This window comes from Artemia franciscana, chromosome 20, assembly GCF_032884065.1.
Source record: "Artemia franciscana chromosome 20, ASM3288406v1, whole genome shotgun sequence".
Classification (NCBI taxonomy): domain Eukaryota; kingdom Metazoa; phylum Arthropoda; class Branchiopoda; order Anostraca; family Artemiidae; genus Artemia; species Artemia franciscana.
The window spans coordinates 29,370,371-29,390,285 of NC_088882.1; the positions used below are offsets into that span (position 1 = coordinate 29,370,371).

The 19,915-nt window shown below is 33.0% G+C and overlaps 1 protein-coding gene across 7 annotated transcripts in view; it reads left to right on the top strand.

The window, feature by feature from the left end:
- Positions 1 to 19,915, top strand: part of LOC136040091 (uncharacterized) — a 113,611-nt gene that overhangs the window by 84,276 nt on the left and 9,420 nt on the right. For all 7 annotated transcript variants that reach the window (XM_065724174.1, XM_065724172.1, XM_065724175.1 and 4 more), the window contains 3 exons: positions 2,272 to 2,335; positions 3,922 to 4,175; positions 9,810 to 9,949. In XM_065724174.1, the coding sequence (XP_065580246.1) occupies positions 2,272 to 2,335; positions 3,922 to 4,175; positions 9,810 to 9,949 (458 nt within the window). The remainder of the gene's footprint in view (positions 1 to 2,271; positions 2,336 to 3,921; positions 4,176 to 9,809; positions 9,950 to 19,915) is intronic.

Sequence of the window (19,915 nt, forward strand, 5' to 3'; positions counted from 1 at the left end):
GTGGTTCTGTTTGCGAGTAGAAAATTTAATGATAAAGACGGAGTTCATTGCAGAATTTATTGCCTTTGTTTCTTAAGCATAGCAATTTCAGGTATCTGCCCATACAAACTATAATGGTGCTTTTTTGACTTTCAAGCTTTTCAACTCAAAAATGGTGCTTTTTGCTGTACCGAAAAGAACCATTTTTATACCACAAGACACTTTACATTGACCTTACAAAGAAGAATTTACAAAACATGTTGAAAGGGCTGAGAACTTTCAAATAAACAATTAAACATACTTTTGCGGTCTTGCAGGAGCATACTAATACTCTTTCCTCTTACTGACATTGTAGAATATTTTTTCATTTTCGTTAGTGGTTAAGTAAGAAAACTGACAAAAGGACCTCTACAGGTTTTTAAAATGGACTAGAATGACCTTCTTTTCTGCTCTTTTAATAAAAAGCTGTATGTGGTTCTTTTGGAATTTTGGTACTTCTAATTTTCCTTCTTTGCAAGCCCTCAGTTTTTGTTTTTTTTTAATTCAATCAAAGACAATCAGAAAGCTGTCCTAGCCGAGTGGATTGGCGTTCTGGACTTCGGATCCCTTGTCCGAGAGGGCGAGGGTTTGAATATTAGTGTACCCAATTATTTAGTTTGGGACAAGGATTAGTGGCGTGACTCTGGAAGCTGAAGCCAAAGTCAACCTAGCTCTTAATGGGTATCGGGAGAAATCTAGGGAAGGTAAACAGGAAGGGTGTGCGAAAGCACAGGATGGTTGGCCCCCGGCCCTCCATCGCACTTCCTGGCTGAAAGCCCAAGAAATGAAGTTCAACACCACCAGTAGGGAGTGTAAAGTCCATTGCTGTATTATTTCCCTTTACTTTTTTTCATCAATTTCAAAACGTTAATTGCAGTTCTGAAAGGCCTGCATTTTTTCAAACTACACGGTTGCTATTTGAGACATGTGTCAAAAACCTGATATATCTAATTGAAAAAGAGGTTATGTGATGGATAGGGTCTGTGAAAATTATTGTTCCCCCCTAAGGAGGGAACTAAGGAGTGATTTTGTGGTTATCAAAAGTTTTAATTTCTGATACAAAAAGAAGTAACAAAGAAATAACCAGTAACTTTTAAAGTTGTGGGAACCTGTTTTCTACATTACGAATAATGTTTTATTTGAATTTTTTAATTGTGGTTATTTTTCATTTATTTTCTTTCGTTGAAGATCTTCCAGTCCTTAAGAAATTACTTCAGAAATATTGGCTATTTTTAAACGTAGCTGGTAAGCCTATAACGGTCTGTAGCTGATCTGACACACCGGGTACGTTGACTTTAAAAAACTGCTACGCTGAGGTTGGTTGTTAAAAACAAATAACAGTCAAAGTAGCCATTTAACACTTTTTTTTATCACTGAACATGGAACTGAAATCTTTTGTAACGCAGTCATCTATGTATTTCTGCTAAAACATTTCTCCCGAGTCCTTTCGATTTATAGAAACAATAGAAACGAACAGTCTTTGTTTGATTTTTGTTTAAATAGTTCAATCGATAGAAAACAAATTCTGTGATTGAAAAATACTAAATGGGAGTGATTTTTATACGATATTCTTTGTTATTTCTTCTACATTTCTTTGATATTCATCAATTTTTCCAGTTTTGTTTTCAAAGATGGGGACTTTCAGTACAACACCTGATAGCCATTTAAGGCTTGTTTTTTGAAAGAGAGCTTGTACGTCGAAAAAATCCAAAGAACTGAAGATAAAAACTGAAGAAAAAGCGTTATCAACAATACGCAATGATACATTAATGATAAAATAATTTCATAAGCCAAAATCCTCGACCAATACGAAAATAAATCTTCACCCTTTGAATCGGTAACCACAAAATCACAGACATGGAGGATTATTTAATTTAGAATTTTTTCAATAAAATTAAGACCAATAGTTAGTAAATTAATTTAAAGGCCACCGAAAAACGGGTAATACTTATGATAAATAAATAAAAATGTGTCTGCAATAAAGGGGTCCACGATAAAACATGACTGGTCCATATCTAAGAAGCCAAACATTTTTAAAAAAATATTTCCTTTTTTTATTATCAGCTACAAGGGTTAAATAGTAAAATCTTCCTTTGGAGAAGTGAAGTGGACTCAAATTAAGCCAGGGTAAAACCAATTACCGAAAAAAGTTATTACATCGAAAAGTTTTATGTCTCTCTGTGTAACATATAAATAATTAGAAATATGATTTGGTACAGTACAATAAATATTACACAATTTGTATTATTTTAGTTTCGACGTGTGATCGATATGAAGAAAATAAAAGATTCTCCGGTGCAAATCCAACATGGGAAGGGTAAGTCTCATGCATCTTTACTATAAGGCATAGGCTGTTAATCTTATTATCATACTTTGTTTTTAATTTGTATTCTTATTAGTGTAACCAGAAATGAATCCTACCACAGCTATTAAGAATATTTTTATTAATTAATTTAGCAATAAATAAAATCGTTAAATAAATTGTTAATAAAATCATTAAGCTTCAACAAATTTGTAGTTTTGAGGTGTAATCAAAAGTTGAATCCTATTAATATACCTGAAAACCCTGAAAAATAAAATTCATGCAGATAGACTCTGATGTTTATAGCTACTAACAAAAACATATTAAATCTGTTAATATAAAGTTTACCCACCTTACAATTATACCATAAATACCTTAGATACCGTAATAATACCATTTTATACCCAAAAAAGCTCCAAGCCACAATTTGAGAAATAAGGAATGTCGCATCTGTGTGTGTTTTTTGTTTCTTTCTGTTTGTTTTTTATCGTTTCTTTGATTTGTTTTATTATTTGTTGTGTTTTTCTACTTTTTTTTTCTTATCTAGGATTTTGTCTTATAATCTGAGGTAAAGGCTAAAACAAAATTAAATACAAAACTCAGATTCTCCTGTTAAAAATAAAAAGAAATCCCACAGCAGTGAAAATCCCTGCTGTTCTATTTTATTGAGTAATTGCAGTTGCAGAATCGGTGCAACCAAGGTTAGAACTATTGAGGTATAACAATTAAGTTAGACTTTCAAATCCTCGCAGTTTTAAAATTCATAATACTCTATGGCACTCAATTGTTCTTTAAACGGTTAAACAGCCAATGCTGTCTCAATAGTAATCAGATCCACATTTATTGGGATACGTTAAATGTCGTAGAACTTAAATTACTGGGAAAAAAAAGTCAAACTTTAGCATAACGAATGTTTAGACAGAAGAGACCCTTGTTTATATTAAAAGTTTTAAAGTCCATTCATTTGAATGAATGAAGTTTTAAAGTTACATTCATTTGAGAAAACCTGTTGTTGTTTTCTTCATTTTTCTTAGGATTACCCAGGATTACCCTAATTACGTGGAGAGTTTTACTGAAACTTGAATTTTTAAATTGAAGCATAAATTTTGCATAGTAATGCTTAGAGAAAAAGGGTCTATTTAGCGCCTTCACTTTTTGAAAATCAAAATTAGTTATAGAATGCCTTTAACAGTACGATCTGTTAGTAATTGACACAATAAAATCACATATATGCTTCAACACCCTATTTGCAGAAGAAGTTTCTTATACGATTTGTAAAAAATATTATGTTAATTATTTATGGATCCTCAGATTAAAAAAGCCACTTTTTTTTACAATTTTGGCAAAATCAAGTGCGGGAAGATCCGGGCAGCTCATTGAAAATAAGGTATCTGAACAATTTGTTTTAACTAGATAGATTAATTAAAATACAAGCGTTTAAAAGCTTTTACTGGAAGGGATAAAATTAATCTACCTGATAGCAGATTGACTTTTAAACTGTTTAAGAGTAAACTTGTTTTGTCCTAACACTGAGTGTTAGGACAAGGAAAAAATACTACGGATAAGTTTATATCTTATTAAATGTATCTTTTTCCTTGCAGGTCGGTGCTTGGCATCTCTGGCTCGTCTAGTATAAACATTGGCGCTGTTTCAGGAATGATAACTCCACCAATCGCCTTTGAAAGCAGTAAAGCTGAGAGACGAAGCCTACAAAATAACAAATTTATGTCCCAAGACCTTCTTACCGGCACACCCATTCAAAATACATACGTTTCTTTTGATTCTTCGTCATCATTTGACCCCAGCAACGGCAGTAGAAGTTTTTCAAATACTCAAAATAAGTCTAAGGGACTAGGTAGGTCTATTAATAATAAATATATTCTAAGTAATACACTATTCTAAGCTGTCTAAATAACACACTCTCAAGCTGAGCAAAACAGCTCTTTCCAAATCAAATCTTTCGAAATAAAAAAACTTCACTTTTACTTTAACAATGTTAACAGATAACTTTCCACATCAATATTGACATTAGATTTGTATTCATGATGAAATAATAAAACTATCCTCCTACGTAGCCCCCCCCCCTTCCACAAAACAAAATATTCCCCCTGAAAAACGTCTGTACACTTCCGAATAACCATTATTGTATGTAAACACTGGTCAAAGTTTGTAACTTGCAGCCCCTCCCCCCAGGGACTGTGGGGAGTAAGTCATACCAAAGACATAGTTATTATGGTTTTCAACTATGTTGAACAAAATGGCTAACTCAAAATTTTGATGCGTTGACTTTGGGAAAAAATGAGCGTGGGAGGGGGCCTAGGTGCCCTCGAATTTTTCGGTCACTTAAAAAGGGCACTAGAATTTTCACTTCCGTTAGAATGAGCCCTCTTGCGACATTCTAGGACCATGTGGTCGATACGATGACCCCTGGGGGAAAAAACAAAAAACAAATAAACACGCACCCGAGATCGGTGTTCTGGCAAAAAATACGAAGTTCCACATTTTTGTAGATAAGAGCTTGAAACTTTTACAGTAGCGTTCTCTGATACGCTGAATCCGATGGTGAAATTTTTGGTAAGATTCTGACTATGACTAGATTATGACTTTTAGGGGGTGTTTCCCCCTATTTTCCAAAATAAGGCAAATTTTCTCAGGCTCGTAACTTTTGATGACAAAGACTAAATTTGATGAAACTTATATATTTAAAATCAGCATAAAAATCCAATTCTTTTGATGTATCTTTCTGTATCAAAATTCTGTTTTTTAGAGTTTCGTTTACTATTGAGCCGGGTCGCTCCTTACTACAGTTCGTTACCACTAACTGTTTGATGTGATTAAATTTTATAAACAAGAAAGAGATATTTCAAAATGCAATGTAAAAAATTACAGTTCGATTTTCGGTTGTTAATGAATAGTCCCTTCAGTTTGATAGTTGCTTCTCCGCCGGCAATCAGTAACACCTTACGCTCATCTGAGTTCATTCATTACTTCATAAAAAAAGAAGCAGTTTAAAGTTTTTCAGAATTTCAATAAATGGACGTCCACAGGGGGATGGGGAATAAATTCTTATTTAAATGGTTATTTAATTTTTCATATTAAATGTTTGTTTTATTTTCTATATATATTAAATATATAGTTCTCTTGGCCTTTGTAGAGAGAACTGCTACGAATTTATACCCAGAAGGAAGTGCGATTGGTTTTTATCGCTAAGACTTTGTGAATATGACGGTATTAGGGTGTGAACTAAATAATGAGAGTTATTAGCTTCTAGTGTAAAATTTGTCTTCAATCTTAGATGGAGTATAAAACAAGCTAGAAATAATATCTGCAGGTGCCCTGTTATCTCTACAATTAATCTTTTTGGTGTAATATTACGCAGCAAATAGTACGGTTACACTAAGTCAAGCAGCTCGTAGTAACAAACTGTAGTAAGGAGTGACCCGACTCAATAGTAACCTAAACTCTAAAAAACGGAATTTTGATACCAATAGTTGCATTAAAAGAATCATATTTTAATACTGATTTTGATTGTATAAGTTTCGCCAAGTTTAGTCTTATTCATCAAAAGCTACGAGCCTGAGAAAATTTGCTTTATTTAGGAAAATAGGGGGAAACAACCCCTAAAAGTCATGCAATATTAACGAAACCACACTATCACATTCAGCGTATCAGAAAACCCTACTATAGAAGTTCCAAGTCCCTATCTGGCAAATGCGTGTTTGCTTGTTTGTTTGTTGTTGTTTTTTTTTCTCAGGGGTGATCGTATCGACCCAATAGTCATAGAATGCTGCAAATGGGCTCATTCTAACGGAAATTAAAAGTTCTAGTGCCCTTTTTAAGTGACCAAAAAATTGGAGGTCACCTAGGCCCCCTCCCACGCTCATTCTTTCCCAAGGCTGCCGAATCAAAATTCTGAGATAGCCATTTTATTGAACATAGTCGAAGAACTTAATAACTATGTCTTTGGGGACGACTTATTCCCCCGCAGTCCTCGTGGGAGGGGCTGCAAGCTATTTCCTTCTTTGACCGGTGTTTACATAAAGTAATGGTTATTGGGAAATGTACAGACGTTTTCAGGGTTTTTTTTGCTGGGGGAGGAAGGGTTGAGGGGAGGGGGATACGTGGGGGCATTTTTCCAACGAGGAATTTTTCACGGGGAAGAGAATTTCCATGAAGGAAGCGAATGATTTTCTAGCATTATTTAAAAAAAAAACAATGAAAAAATAGATAGGAAAAAGTTTTTTCAACTGAAGGTAAGGAGCAGCATTAGAACTTGAAACGAACAGAAATTATTACGCATACAGAGTTCACCTCCTCCTAATACCTCCCTCTTTACGCTAAAGTGTTTTTAGGAATTTTAACTATTTATTCTACGGTTTTTGTGATTCAGGGGTCATTCTTAAGAAATTGGGGCAAAATTTAAGCTTTAGTGTAAAGATGGAGGTATTGACGAGGGGGTGAACCCCTTCATATACGTAATAAAAATATACGAATACAGAAGTTCGTTACGTAAGCTAATTTGTAAGTTGCGTATATTTTTACTCATAAAAACGTTCGTAAAAAATTTAAAGTTCTAGTTGCCTTTTTAAGTAACAAAAAAATTTGAGGGCAACTGGGCTTCCTCCCCCACTCCTTTTTTCTCAAAATCGTCTGATCAAAACTATGAACATTTAACCAAAACAACATATTAACAACTATGACCATTTAATCAAAACATTTAGCCAAAAAAAAATTAATATGCAAATTTTGTTTTAATTATTCATGTGCGGAGAGCCAAAATCAAAATATGTATTAATCCAAGAACGTCCAGAAATTAGAAAAAACAAATTTTTTTAACTGAAAGTAAGGAGCGACATTAAAACTTAAAACGAACAGAAACTAATCCGTATATGAAAGGGGCTGTTCCCTCGTCAACGCCCCGCTCTTTACGCTAAAATTATTTTTTCTGTTTTAAAAATTAGAGTTGAGAGAAAGAGTCAATCTTTAGTGTAAAGAGTGGGGCGTTGAGGAGGGAACAGCCCCTTTCGTATACGGATTAATTTCTGTTCGTTTTAAGTTTTAGTGTCGCTCCTTACTTTCAGTTAAAAAACTTGTTTTTTCATTTAATTTCACAAGGATCTTAGTTAATAACCGTGTCAAAATCCTGGCTGGAACGTTCCAACTAGTGTCCTTTCTACTGACAAAAAATAATTTAGGTATCATGGCAACTGATACATAATATCAATAGGTAGTAGGTTGGGATGCATATGTGAAATCTTTCTGCTGATGATTTCTGTTCTATTTGGATTTAATTTTTTCTTTAATTGTAATTTTTGGTCGTCTTGAGTCTTAATCTCTTACTGCTTTCTCATGACAAGCTGTTTGGCCCATTGTCAGTTAAATCTGAGGTAGCAAACACTCGCTCCTAGAGAAACAGAAGGTATGAGAAAGAAAATGAAAATGACCGAATAAATCAGTATTTACAATCATAAGCCCTTTCCCCTCTTCTGTATAGAAGGGTTGTTTCTATCATCTTCTGGATAGTATTTTAAGCTTTGTAAAAAAACCTGCATTAGGCTCCTTTGACGAATTGAATTAGACTGTGTGTTCATCATAAAGATCCTTGCACTTAGGAGGGTTTTTCTTCATTTTCAAAGATTATGCGTTTTTTCAAACCCGTTGCTTCTCTTGGTGGATGACTTTAAATTGGGCAAATCTTTTCAAACCTTTTTCTAATTATCATAATAAGTTCCATCAATTTTTTGGAAATACTTCTGTCAAGCCTTTTATTTCAGGATTTTGGTCTATTATTTCACTCCTTAGTTGTAGTTCGTTAGCACGCAATGTTTGATGAGTTTATTTTTGCTTCTGCCAAGTTGATTTTCCCATAGTCATGACAATTTCGATCGTTTTCTATAGTGATTTGCTTTTCTAAATACATTTTTTTTGGTGATTATTGCTGAATTATATCAGGCCAAAAATTATGATTTCCCGTGAGAGAATAATCATTTTCACTCAAATTTCTTTGTAAAAAGCTTTAGTGGTACTAGGCCTAGAATGTTTTGTGTTTTATGTATGTTGAAAACTAAGCAAGAGGAATTGAACAGTGCTGTCATAATTGTCCAATCTTGTACTAGAACGAAGATAAAAAGAGACATAAGCCTCTAAGCGACATATGTCTCTTTTTATCAGGTTTTGTTGTTATTCATAATGACAGAAGAAGATTATCCTATGAAGCGCTTATTGGGACATGGCATTTGTGTCCTTTTTTGTCAAGGAAAAAGGAGACATACGGCATAAAATGGAATAATTTTGAATTCGCTCGGAATGGTTGAATATAATATATACCACTGAAAATAGGATAAAAAGTTCGTCTAGAATATATTTATTTATTTCCATTGGTCTCATCCTTCAGAGCAACTACAGCCGACAAATTTTTTTCTGTCTTTTGGCTCTCACAAAAAGTTACAAAAGTGGCATATGTCGTACTTTCAAGTATCACAGCCAATCTGACTAATTATTCTCTTGAATAACATAATTCTAGTACTACCGGTATTTCTACCATTTATAACTCTTTACAGCACGAAGTTGCCTGAGGACAGAATAACTGTGCACATTCCTCCTCCATTCCAACGTATTCATAGCTTCCCTTTTTACACCTTCCCAAGCAGTTTCAATTTGCTTTAAATCCCTGCTTTGCTTTTCTTCAAATCCCTGCTTTACTTTATTTGCTTTAAATCCCTGCTTTACTTTTACCCTAGATGATTTAACGAAAAGGACGATGTTTGATAATGTGAAATTCCTCGTTCTCATTTCCTATACGTCTACCCTCCTTTCATTAAAGCCCTAGAAACCGCAATAGAACCACATTATTTGCACAGTTATCTATTTGAAATACGGTAAGTCAGATGGGTACCTCAGAAAATTGCAAGACAAATCCTCAGGAAAACATCTAATAAATACTCTTCTATCTTCCAAAGGGCATATACTAGGGAACAAACTAGGCAACTATCAGCCTTGTAGCCTCCAATATTCTGATCATAGTTTGCAAACTTTTCCTCCTATTCTTTAAAACATTTTCCAAGTGTGAAAAACCGCCAAGGGTCTTTAATTTTCTATTTTTGGATGTTTTCACTACATCTACATCCACAAACAGTATTACTAATTAATAATATCTAGTATCATACTAATTATAGTGTCTAGTATCATACTAATTATAAGTATCTAGTATTAAACTATCTAGGTAGGTGAATCTGTTCATTTGATCGATCTTCTCTTTACTCAACACCACTTATTCACCTGCATTTTTAACTTAATCTTCTTGATATTACTGCTCAAACCTGTTTCTAGACCCTCAAAAACCTCCAAAAGTATTTATTTTGCTAACATATCCATCTAGAACAATAATAACATATCCATATAGAACAATAGAACAATAAGTTATCAGAATAATATAAGTATAGAAGAGTTTAGCTTAGTTTCACGATCTAATTTATTTCGCTCTTCATAGGTGATACGGCATTTGATTCTCCGGTAAACGATGTAGGTTTTCCATACACACAACCTATGTCAGCCTTATCAAACCACTGGAAATTTCAGACATTACCCATAAGCCGAAAACCGCAGATTCAACAACACAGGGAAAGAAAGGTAATTAATGTGACTGGTAAATCAAAGTTTAGGGGAGCAGTAATTATATTCTGTAACAGCCTAGAATTGAAAAGAATCAGGGTGCAAAATTTGGATAGCGCACAATCTTATTTATTCATTCCTTAAACCTACCGGTAAGTATGTGGCAAAAGAATTTTCTAAAGACTCAGAATTTTCCTCGCAATATCTCTTTCAGTGAGATTCTTTACCACTTTCTAAGCGCCCTTCCACCAAAAAAGCTGATTATGTCCATACCAAATATACAAATGGACAAATTTCAAAGTATTTACCAACTATTATTCTATTTAAAGTTTTTAGTAAACTCGCTTTGACACTTTAATTTTAGGCAAGAAGTTAGACAAAACACAAAAATCGGTTGTTTTTTTTTTTGTCTGCAACCAATTGCACAGGATATCCAAATGTAAATAAGAATACCTCCTGGCTTTGGAAATCAAAAATCAAAATTAACGAGTTTTGAAAAAAAATATCAATAATAATAATCAAACCTCTAAACCTAGCCTTCGCGTATCATTATTTTCCAGTTTTGCAAGTTGAGATTTAATAACACACGAACCTCTACAAAAAAGTGAAAAGACTGAACTTCCACTATCTTTTAGAAAATTTGTATGCCATGAAGATTTTGCATAATTCAGTTATAGTCAGAACATATTTTTTCAACATATTAAAAACCTGGATTGGAACCTGATTTTATCGATTACGTTCAGCTTGTTATCCGCTAAAACTGCCCACACGCGCTGTGGTGCAGTGGGCTAAAATTTCTGTACCAGTGGGCATCTGTATGTTATATTTTTATAGTACAAGGAGAAACATTTCACTGCCACAATGTATTGAACGCCTTTAATATGCATTTAGCGTTTAATATACTATAAGGAGGCAAAAGGTTTAATTCTAATTGAACAAATAAAATTGAATAGTAAAATTCTTTTTATAATAAATGAAATTGAATAAGTAAAATTTGAATAATGTAATATGTATATTCATTTCAATGCTGTAATAACTGGAAAAGAGAATATTTGTAATATAATTCGCTTTCAGTAAAGCGCAAAGGACGCGATAGGCTTTAGATTTTTAAAGTTAGGAAAGGAGACAGTAGCTAAATTCTTTAGTGAAACTAAATTTGTCGTGAACCATCTTGGGAAGAAATAAGGTTAAGCTAAATATTTGATATATAACGATGTCAATTGCTGAAAAGCAATTCAGTTCAAAATTTGATTTTACTTTTATTTTATTTTTTATTTTCAATCTTGTAATAAGTACGTAAGAAAATGTTTGTAATAAAGCGCCATCTTCACTAAAGCACCAATGTTGCAGTAGGTTTTAGACTTTTACAGTTAGAGAAGGAAGCAGTACCCGTACTCTTCTTTGAATTGATTTTTGTTCGTTTCAATCTTGATTCGCATGTTTAATTAAAACTTTACTCGTTTTAAGGTTTATTTATTCATTTATGTTAGTATATGTTGTACATTTGTTGGCTATGATTGTTAATTTAGTTGCTGTTCGTTTTGGGTTTCATTTATTCTACGATAGTAAAATATTTTTGTTTGTTTTAAGCTTGATTTGCCTATTCAATGTTAGCTGAACTCATTTTGAGATTTATCTATTCATTTATATTTGTACAACAAAAGAATAAAATCGAATTCCAAGAATAACTGACCCCCTCTTTCTCCCGCACAAAAAAAGAAAACCAAATGTATTTAAGCTACTCCAACCCCATCCTGGTAATAAAAGTCCAGCTTAATGCAGGTTAGATTTTAATTACTTTTAGTTTTATAGACGAGCAGTTCTGATTTTCCCTGTCTCTTCTTCACCTGATTAGTTGCAATTCCCTTTTTCCGTATTGTTTGATGTTTCTGTTCTTTTCTCCTTTTTATCGGCATTGACCATGCATCGTTTGACGTATCTAAAGATATTAGCGGTTTTTTTTTATCTTTCCTTGTCCTTTACTGGTGGCCAACGTTTACCCCCCCCCCCCCTGGAAGAAACATCCCGCGAAAAATAACTCCCTACGGAAAATACACTTCCCCAGAAAAAAAAACATGGAAACAACCCCCCCCCCCCCGGAAAATATTAACCCCACGCAGCTGGTTGGTCTCCAATCCCTTTGAACTTAAAAAATGGACTAGAAATTTCAATTTCTGATCTAATGAGCACACTGTAAGTATCTTTGACCTTGAGGTGGAGGTATGGATAAGGAAGGGCAATTTACCTCTTCTATGAATAAATGCTGCTCATTTTGGGGTTTAATCCTATTCTTTACTTTTCGAATAACAGCGTAGACCAGAAATATACCCATAGATCATAAGGGAGTAGATATAAATTTACATTCTTGATTTGTTTTTAAAAATATCTTTTTTACCCCCCCCCCCAAAAAAAAAAAATACAGGAAAATACTCTTTTGCTGGCTTTTTGTTGGGAAACTTTTCACGGAGAGGATTACCGGCATGACTTTAAAAATTATTAGAAATTAGTCTTTTTCAAATGAAAGTGCGCAAGAAACATCTCTCACCTAAGATCGTCCGCAAGAAAGTTTCTGGGTGGAATTTTCAGCTAGAATGGAATTGTCTTGGAAGAATTTCACTGGGGCAGGTATTTTTACGTGAAAAGTTCTTTCCACGGTGTAATTTTTCCATGGGGGAAGGAATTCTTCATGGAGAAGACAGATCCGGATTTCCTGGTATTATTTGAGAATGATTAGAAATTAAATTTAAAAAAAAAGGTTTTTTTACTGAAATTAAGGAGCAACATCAAAACTTAAAATGGACAGAAGATGTTACGTATGCTTTAGTATAGTTTAGTATAAAGTGCACGTATATAGCTTAGTATATAGTATACGTATATTTTAGCACACGTATATTTTAATTAATCGTAAGTTTTGACTTTTTATACAAATTTTTTAAGAGTGACTCCTGAAACCGAATGGCCGTTTAATAAGAATTAAATAAAAAAAAACTAGTTTTTTAACTGAAAGTAAGGAGCGACATTAAAACTTAAAACGAACAGAAATTACTCCGTATATAAAATGGGTTGTCCCCTCCTTAACGCCTCGCTCTTTACGCTAAAGCTTTTAATTGTTTTAAAAAGTAGAATTGTGGCAAAGAGTCAAAGAGCCAAATTTACTTAAATAATGGCTGGGGCAACAATGTTCAACATTTTTTTTTGATTCATTTCTAGTTTAATAGAGTTTTTCCTTCCCTTGTAGAGGAGAATATATTTAGAAAAAATGACTGGAAAATCAAACTAAAGACGACGAAGAAGGGTAATATTAATTTTATGCTTTTAATTCAGTTTCTTCAAAATATCTGGTACAGAGGATTATACTTAAAAAGAATGAGTAATACAAAGAGAACCGGTTTCTGTATAGTAATTGAGATGGTCAGGTAGCGGCTGTGTGCATGTTGAGACTCTTCAATTTTTATTTTTAAATGTCTATTACATGTTTAAAATCCTTTTGAGGCTGGATTGTTACATATTATAATGTGATAAACATTTTATGAATAATAAGGGTATTTCATAGACTTTTTAAAATATATCTTTAAGTTATTACTTTGTTCGTACATTGTTTTAAATTTAGAAGATTTTTGTACAAAAATTGTAATATAAATCTAGCAATAATGTATATAATATATTTTCCTATAATTATTCTTCTTAATGTAATTTTTGAAAAGCTGACAAGCCTGGTGGATGGTAACTCTGATGTCAGGAGTCAGCTAAAATGCCATTGTCAATAAGTGTTTTGTCTTGTAAACAACTGGAGACTATAACGATTATGACTACGTATACGGATCCAGTCGTAATTAATTTTTTACCTTCTTCCTGTCAATTAGCGTTAATTACATTGTAACTAACATGTGCTAATTTATTCAATATACTACTTTACAACTATCAGTTTCGCCATCTTAATATATGAGCCAGATAAAAATAGTTATTGTTTAAATTAACAAATAATTGGCAAATACCTGAATATGACTGTTAAAAATCACTCAATAGAGAAGTATTTTAAATCTACTTGCCACTTGCTTTAGTTTGACAGTTGAGCAAATACACGATTTCTAATTTAATTATTGAAAAAGACTTGAGTCGAAAGCTAATTAAAATAGCAAGAATCCAGCGGTTAGTAGTATTGGGCTGTAAAAAAGGAGTAACTCTTACCAATGGTTACCAAAACCGTAAAAAAAGAGCTTTGAATTTAGAATACTTTTATTAAAGAACGATGAAAAGAGTTTTGAGTTTAGAATAAACTAAATTTAGAAGTGAGAAAAGAGTTTTAAATTTAGAATACTTTTATCTGAAAATAATGAAATAACTCACTTTAAACTCTGAAACATAACAAACTTTTTTTACTCCATTTCAAATATGGGAAGCTTACAAGTCCTGAAAGAGGGTAACTCTATTGTCAAGTGCGTCAGCTAAAATTATCGTCATCAGTAGTCTTGTCTTAAAATTATAGGAACCTGTGGGAGCTCATGCTGATTTTGCGCATCTTTTGACTGTAGCACCAAAAATTGCTGTGTAGCACGCAAATTTGGGCATGTGTAGCACTCTTGTAACCGTCCGTGGTGGCAACCCTGACTATGTATCTTTGAATAATTACTAACCATTTTCTTTTGACAAGTGACACTAATTAGATTATAAGTAATGTGAAAAACCGGTAAAAAACCTTAAATATTTACGAGTAATTCTCTTATATACTTTTTGAGAATATCAAACGTTTGGCAGTTCCATGCAGAATCGGGGAGAGTGTTCCGATGCAGTTTTTGTCAAAAAGTGCATTTACAGTACTATACTTTCAATCAAACCCTTAAACAGCCCTCTACGTTGTCCTTCTTCAGCAGTGATGAAAGTAAGAAAAAAAGTAAACATTCGTGCTTGCCAGGTAAAAAAAGTATTTTTCCTTGTTGTCCTAGCCAGGGGACTGTAAGTTTCCTGTATGAGATTTTTGTCGGTGGCAATTCCAAAGATACATTTTTGATGTCGATCCGAAGATGCGTTTGAGAGGTTTCAGTCTTTTTTTTTAGATATTCCCGCAAATTTGTTTTCACAACAAACTTTTTCTATGAAAACTAGTCGAGATAATAGTTACTATTCCAGGATCAGCTATAGATGGCCATTTTTTGTTTTCCAAGCCACTTTGTTTTCAAACTTCTAAAATGTTTTTTTTTTTTTTTGGCTGCGGTACGTTCTTAATCACTGCAACCATGATAACACCCCTTTTTTCTATCCACCCAAAATTCTGCTGTGACTCTATTGTTAAGGACTTATTCAACAGACCATTGAATGTTCAATGTTCATTGAAAATTGAATATTCAAATTTTGTCAAAATACAATTATTATAATCAATTTACAATTATGGCTTAGCGTTTTGTGCAAAATATATTTAAAAAACTGTTTCAACTACACTGATTTGTAGCATTTCTTTACATTAATTTCTTTATATTTCTTTATATTAATAATTTATACTAATTATATTTTATTATTTTCATATTCATATCATATTTTACTTTTTATTATTTAGACTTTTATTTTTTATATATAGATTTTTATTTTTTATTATATTTTATTTATATTGCATTTTATATTTTATATATTGTATATTATTACATTAATTATATTTATATTAATTTATATTAATACTTTATATATTAATGCATTCTTTAGATTTATACTGATAACTACCGCTGTTCTGACAACGTGAAGCGCAACAAAACAGAAATAGGAGGATGAAAATCTTTATGTGGCCTACAGAAAGTAAAATACTTATTCATAAGGCTCTCAATCGTATTTTACCGACCATGAAATGAAAAAATTCTCTAAAAAACTCACGCCTGCATAGTTTCAATAATGTTCTAGTTTCCAGAATTCTAAAAATTACAGGAAAATATTACGAGTCTGTTCAAAACAGTTTTTCAGATGTATGTTGCATAAACTCCGAAGGAGTAATTTTCGTTCGTCTCAATTTTCAACTCCGCCCTTTACTTTTGCCAGAAAATTGTTTTTTATAAAAACCAATTATTCTCTAGCTTAATAGTCTATTGGAATAAATTTTAGCCAAGGAGTTCTGGCTTATCAGAGGAAATGCTACAGTTTCATTGTATTATTGATGGTTATTTCAATTAATTCATATTATATTCATCGCATTATTTTATTTTATTAAGAACCTCCTAACTTGAAAGGCCCCCTGAAAGATGGAACGTATTGAACATGCAGAACACAGTTCATTGAATTCACCGAAATTAGGGCTGGGGAAAAATACATTTCTCATAATCTAAGGGGGTAATTTTTTTCACTTATCTTCACTAAAATACCAAAAAAGGTATTTTTCGAATTCTAGATGGGGAAAAAATCTTGGTTGGGGGATCGGGGAGTCTTAATTTTCTATCTTCCGAAATACACTGAAAAACAAACTTAAAATTATGGAGCTTAAGCATTTATTTTGAGAAAATACGTAATTTTAACCATAAAGATCAATTAATGCGAATAAATTAATTACCCAAGAGAAAACACATCGGGAAGTTTTTAACCGACACTTAAAAGTTTTGATCGGGTTGTGAGGGTATGTTAAGAAAAAAGGGCACAGGAAGGTGCCACTTGTTTGTAAATTATATTTTACCTTGTAAGAGGGTACTCGAACGATCATCTTAAAATCAAATAAGCCCTCTATAACCCTCCTAAAATCCCTCTCAAGCTTCTTAAACAAGCTCTTCCATAGGAATGAGCTACGAAATGATTGTTATCAATTCAATTAGTAGCGACAATTAAAGTAGGGGGCCTGAATTTTTCGCTCTTACCCCCTAGATTTTGAAAATACTTGGTGTGTTTTCATTGAAAATTTTTTTTTTTTTGTATTTTCATTGAAAAAATAAAAAAACGATAACTTTACCCCTCTAGAAATGGCGAATTATATTTTATGACCCTCCCCCCTCTAAACTTTTAGGAATTGATGCCACTCAAGTCAACGCTAATGGGTTGATTATTGACTAGTTCTTTTACTTTCATAGTGCGTAATGATAATATAAATATTGTAAAATAGTAGACGCAATGATATATTACTAAGATGCCATATTATGAAAACAATAATCATAGAAACATTTCAGGTAGAACTCGATTTTGAATAACTGCCAAAATCAGACAAATTAAACAGAAAAGCAGAGACAGAGATTATAGTAAAGATTGTAAAATTCCAATAGAATATGACTTCCTAAAAACCATCACTGATAAAGACACTCCAATTTTTACTTGGTCGGCGAACTTTTTAATCATAGTGAATGCGTACACAGATAACTCCCAAAGGGACCAAATTGCTCAGTTGATAATTATTCCCCGAGTTTTGTTTCTGCAATTTCCTAGCAGGTAGACAGAACATCTTGAGAGACCGCCCTTTCGAAGGCTTTACCAGGCGAACACCGTTCAATTTAATCAGAAACAGAAATTTCCACTTTCAGACAGTTTGGGCGATGTATCATTAGTTTAAGTTTTTAAGTTTCAAGTTCAGTGGGTTTATCAACGAATAAAAACATATATCTCAAATATTTGAATGTCTATTCCTGGACGCCACACCGCCAACCACAGTGTTTACATTTTGGGAATACAGGCAACATGATCAGTGCTTCTACTCTCAGACAAAATCTTACCTCTCAATTACCCCCCCCCCCCCAAAAAAAAAAAATAACAACCAAATACCTTCCTCTTTCTAGCCCCAAGGGAAAAACCACCTAATTAAAACACATAGACACACACTTACGCACATATGTCTTTAAACGAGCAACCGTGTATATGTGTGCATGCATAACTTTTTTCTTGAAGACGGCACCATATTTTTTTTCCTTTTCTTTTTTTTGTAAATTCGTGTACTAAGATTTGCTGTACTATTTGTACTATTAGCTTAAATAGTACTATTTGTACTATTTGCTTAAATAAGCATCGGTCATATTGTTTCTTCAATAAAAAAAAGATCAAAAGAAAATGTTTTTCTCCCAATATATTTCAGTTTTATTACTGAAAATTAATTTTAATTTTTTTTTAACAAAACATGTTTTTCAAGGAAAGTGAAGAGCTCCATTAAACCTAAAATGAGCCAAAATTAAAAAATCTACAAGCGTAAAACTACCATAAATCAGAATCAACAAATAAACCATACTCAAAACGGACAGAATCTACAACAAATAACTTATTCGAAACCAAAATGAAAAGAAATTAACATAAATAGGGCTCACAGCCCCTATGAATTCTCAAGGCAAGAACATAATTTGCAATCTACTGAAAAAAAATGAATGTGCATTGTTAGTTTAATATACATATGCTCATATTCATTCGTTGAAATCTTAATAATTTTTTATTTATTAAATTGACTACATATATTTTTGATTTTGGCTCTCCGCACATAAATTATTGAAATGAAATTTGTATATTAATTTTTTTTTTGCTAAATGGCTTTCTCTTAGTTTTGATCAGACGATTTTGAGAAATAAGGGGTGGGGAAGGAGGCCTAGCTGCCCTCCAATTTTTCGGTTACTTAAAAAGGCTACTAGAACTTTTAATTTTTAACGAACGTTTTTATTAGTAAAAAATATGTGTAACTTAAGAATTAACTTACGTAAGAAACTTTAGAAATTTTCTTCTCCCATGACAAATTCTCGATGGAAAGTTCCCCCAGCATATCCCCCTCTTCTCAACCCCTCCCCCAACCAAAAAAATCCTCCTGAGAACGCCTGTATACTTCCCAATAACCATTACTATATGTAAGCACAGGTCAAAGTTTGTAACTTGTTGCCCCTCCCACGGGGACTGTGGGGGAGTAAGTCGTCCCCAAAGACATAGTTATAAGGTTTTTCGACTACGCTGAATAAAATGGCTATCTCAGAATTTTGATCCGTTGACTTTGGGAAACTAATTAGCGTGGGAGGGGGCCTAGGTGCCCTCCAATTTTTTGGTCACTTAAAAAGGGCACTAGAACTTTTCATTTCCGTTAGAATGAGTCCTTATGTAACATTCTAGGACAACTGGGTCGATACGATCACCCCTGGGGAAAAAAAAATAATAAAAAATAAACACGCATCCGTGATCTGCCTTCTGGCAAAAAATGCAAAATTCCACATTTTTGTAGATAGGAGCTCGAAACTTCTACAGTAGGGTTCTCTGATACGCTGAATCTGATGGTGTGATTTTCGTTAAGATTCTATGACTTTTAGGGGGTGTTTCCCCCTATTTTCAAAAATACCGCAAATTTTCTCAGGCTCGTAACTTTTGATGGGTAAGACTAAACTTGATGAAACTTATATATTTAAAACCAGCATTAAAATGCAATTCTTTTGATGTAGCTATTGGTATCAAAATTCCATTTTTTAGAGTTTTGGTTACTATTGAGCCGGGTCGCTCCTTACTACAGTTCGTTACCACGAACTGTTTGATAATAAGCTTTTTCTTATTTCCAATCATTAATTATGAAAGAGTGTCGGTGGGTGCAAAGTGGGGATGGGGAATGTTGCCTGAAGCCACCTTGAGGGAGCCAGATTTTCCGGCATGGTCTTATTAACAATCCTAAATTAAAATTTAGAAAACTAAGTACTTTCAACTTAAAGATTAAAATAGTAATCAAAACTCTAAAAAACTGATTTTTAATATCAATAGATGCATCCAAAAAATCATATTATTGCTTTGATTGAAATAGATAAGATTCTTGAGGTTTAGTGTTACCCATCGAAAGTTAAGGGCCTGACAATATTTACCTGATTTCTGAAATAGGGGGGAATACCCCCTAAAATTCAAAGAATCTTGATGAAAATCACATGATCAGATTCATTGTATCAGAGAACCCTACTAAAGAAGTTTCAAGCTCCCATCTGTAAAAATATGGAATTTTGTTATTTTTGCAGATGACAGATTAATGATGCGTGTTTATTTGTTTTTTTGCTCTTGTTTTTCCCATGGAGGATCGTATTGAAATAATGG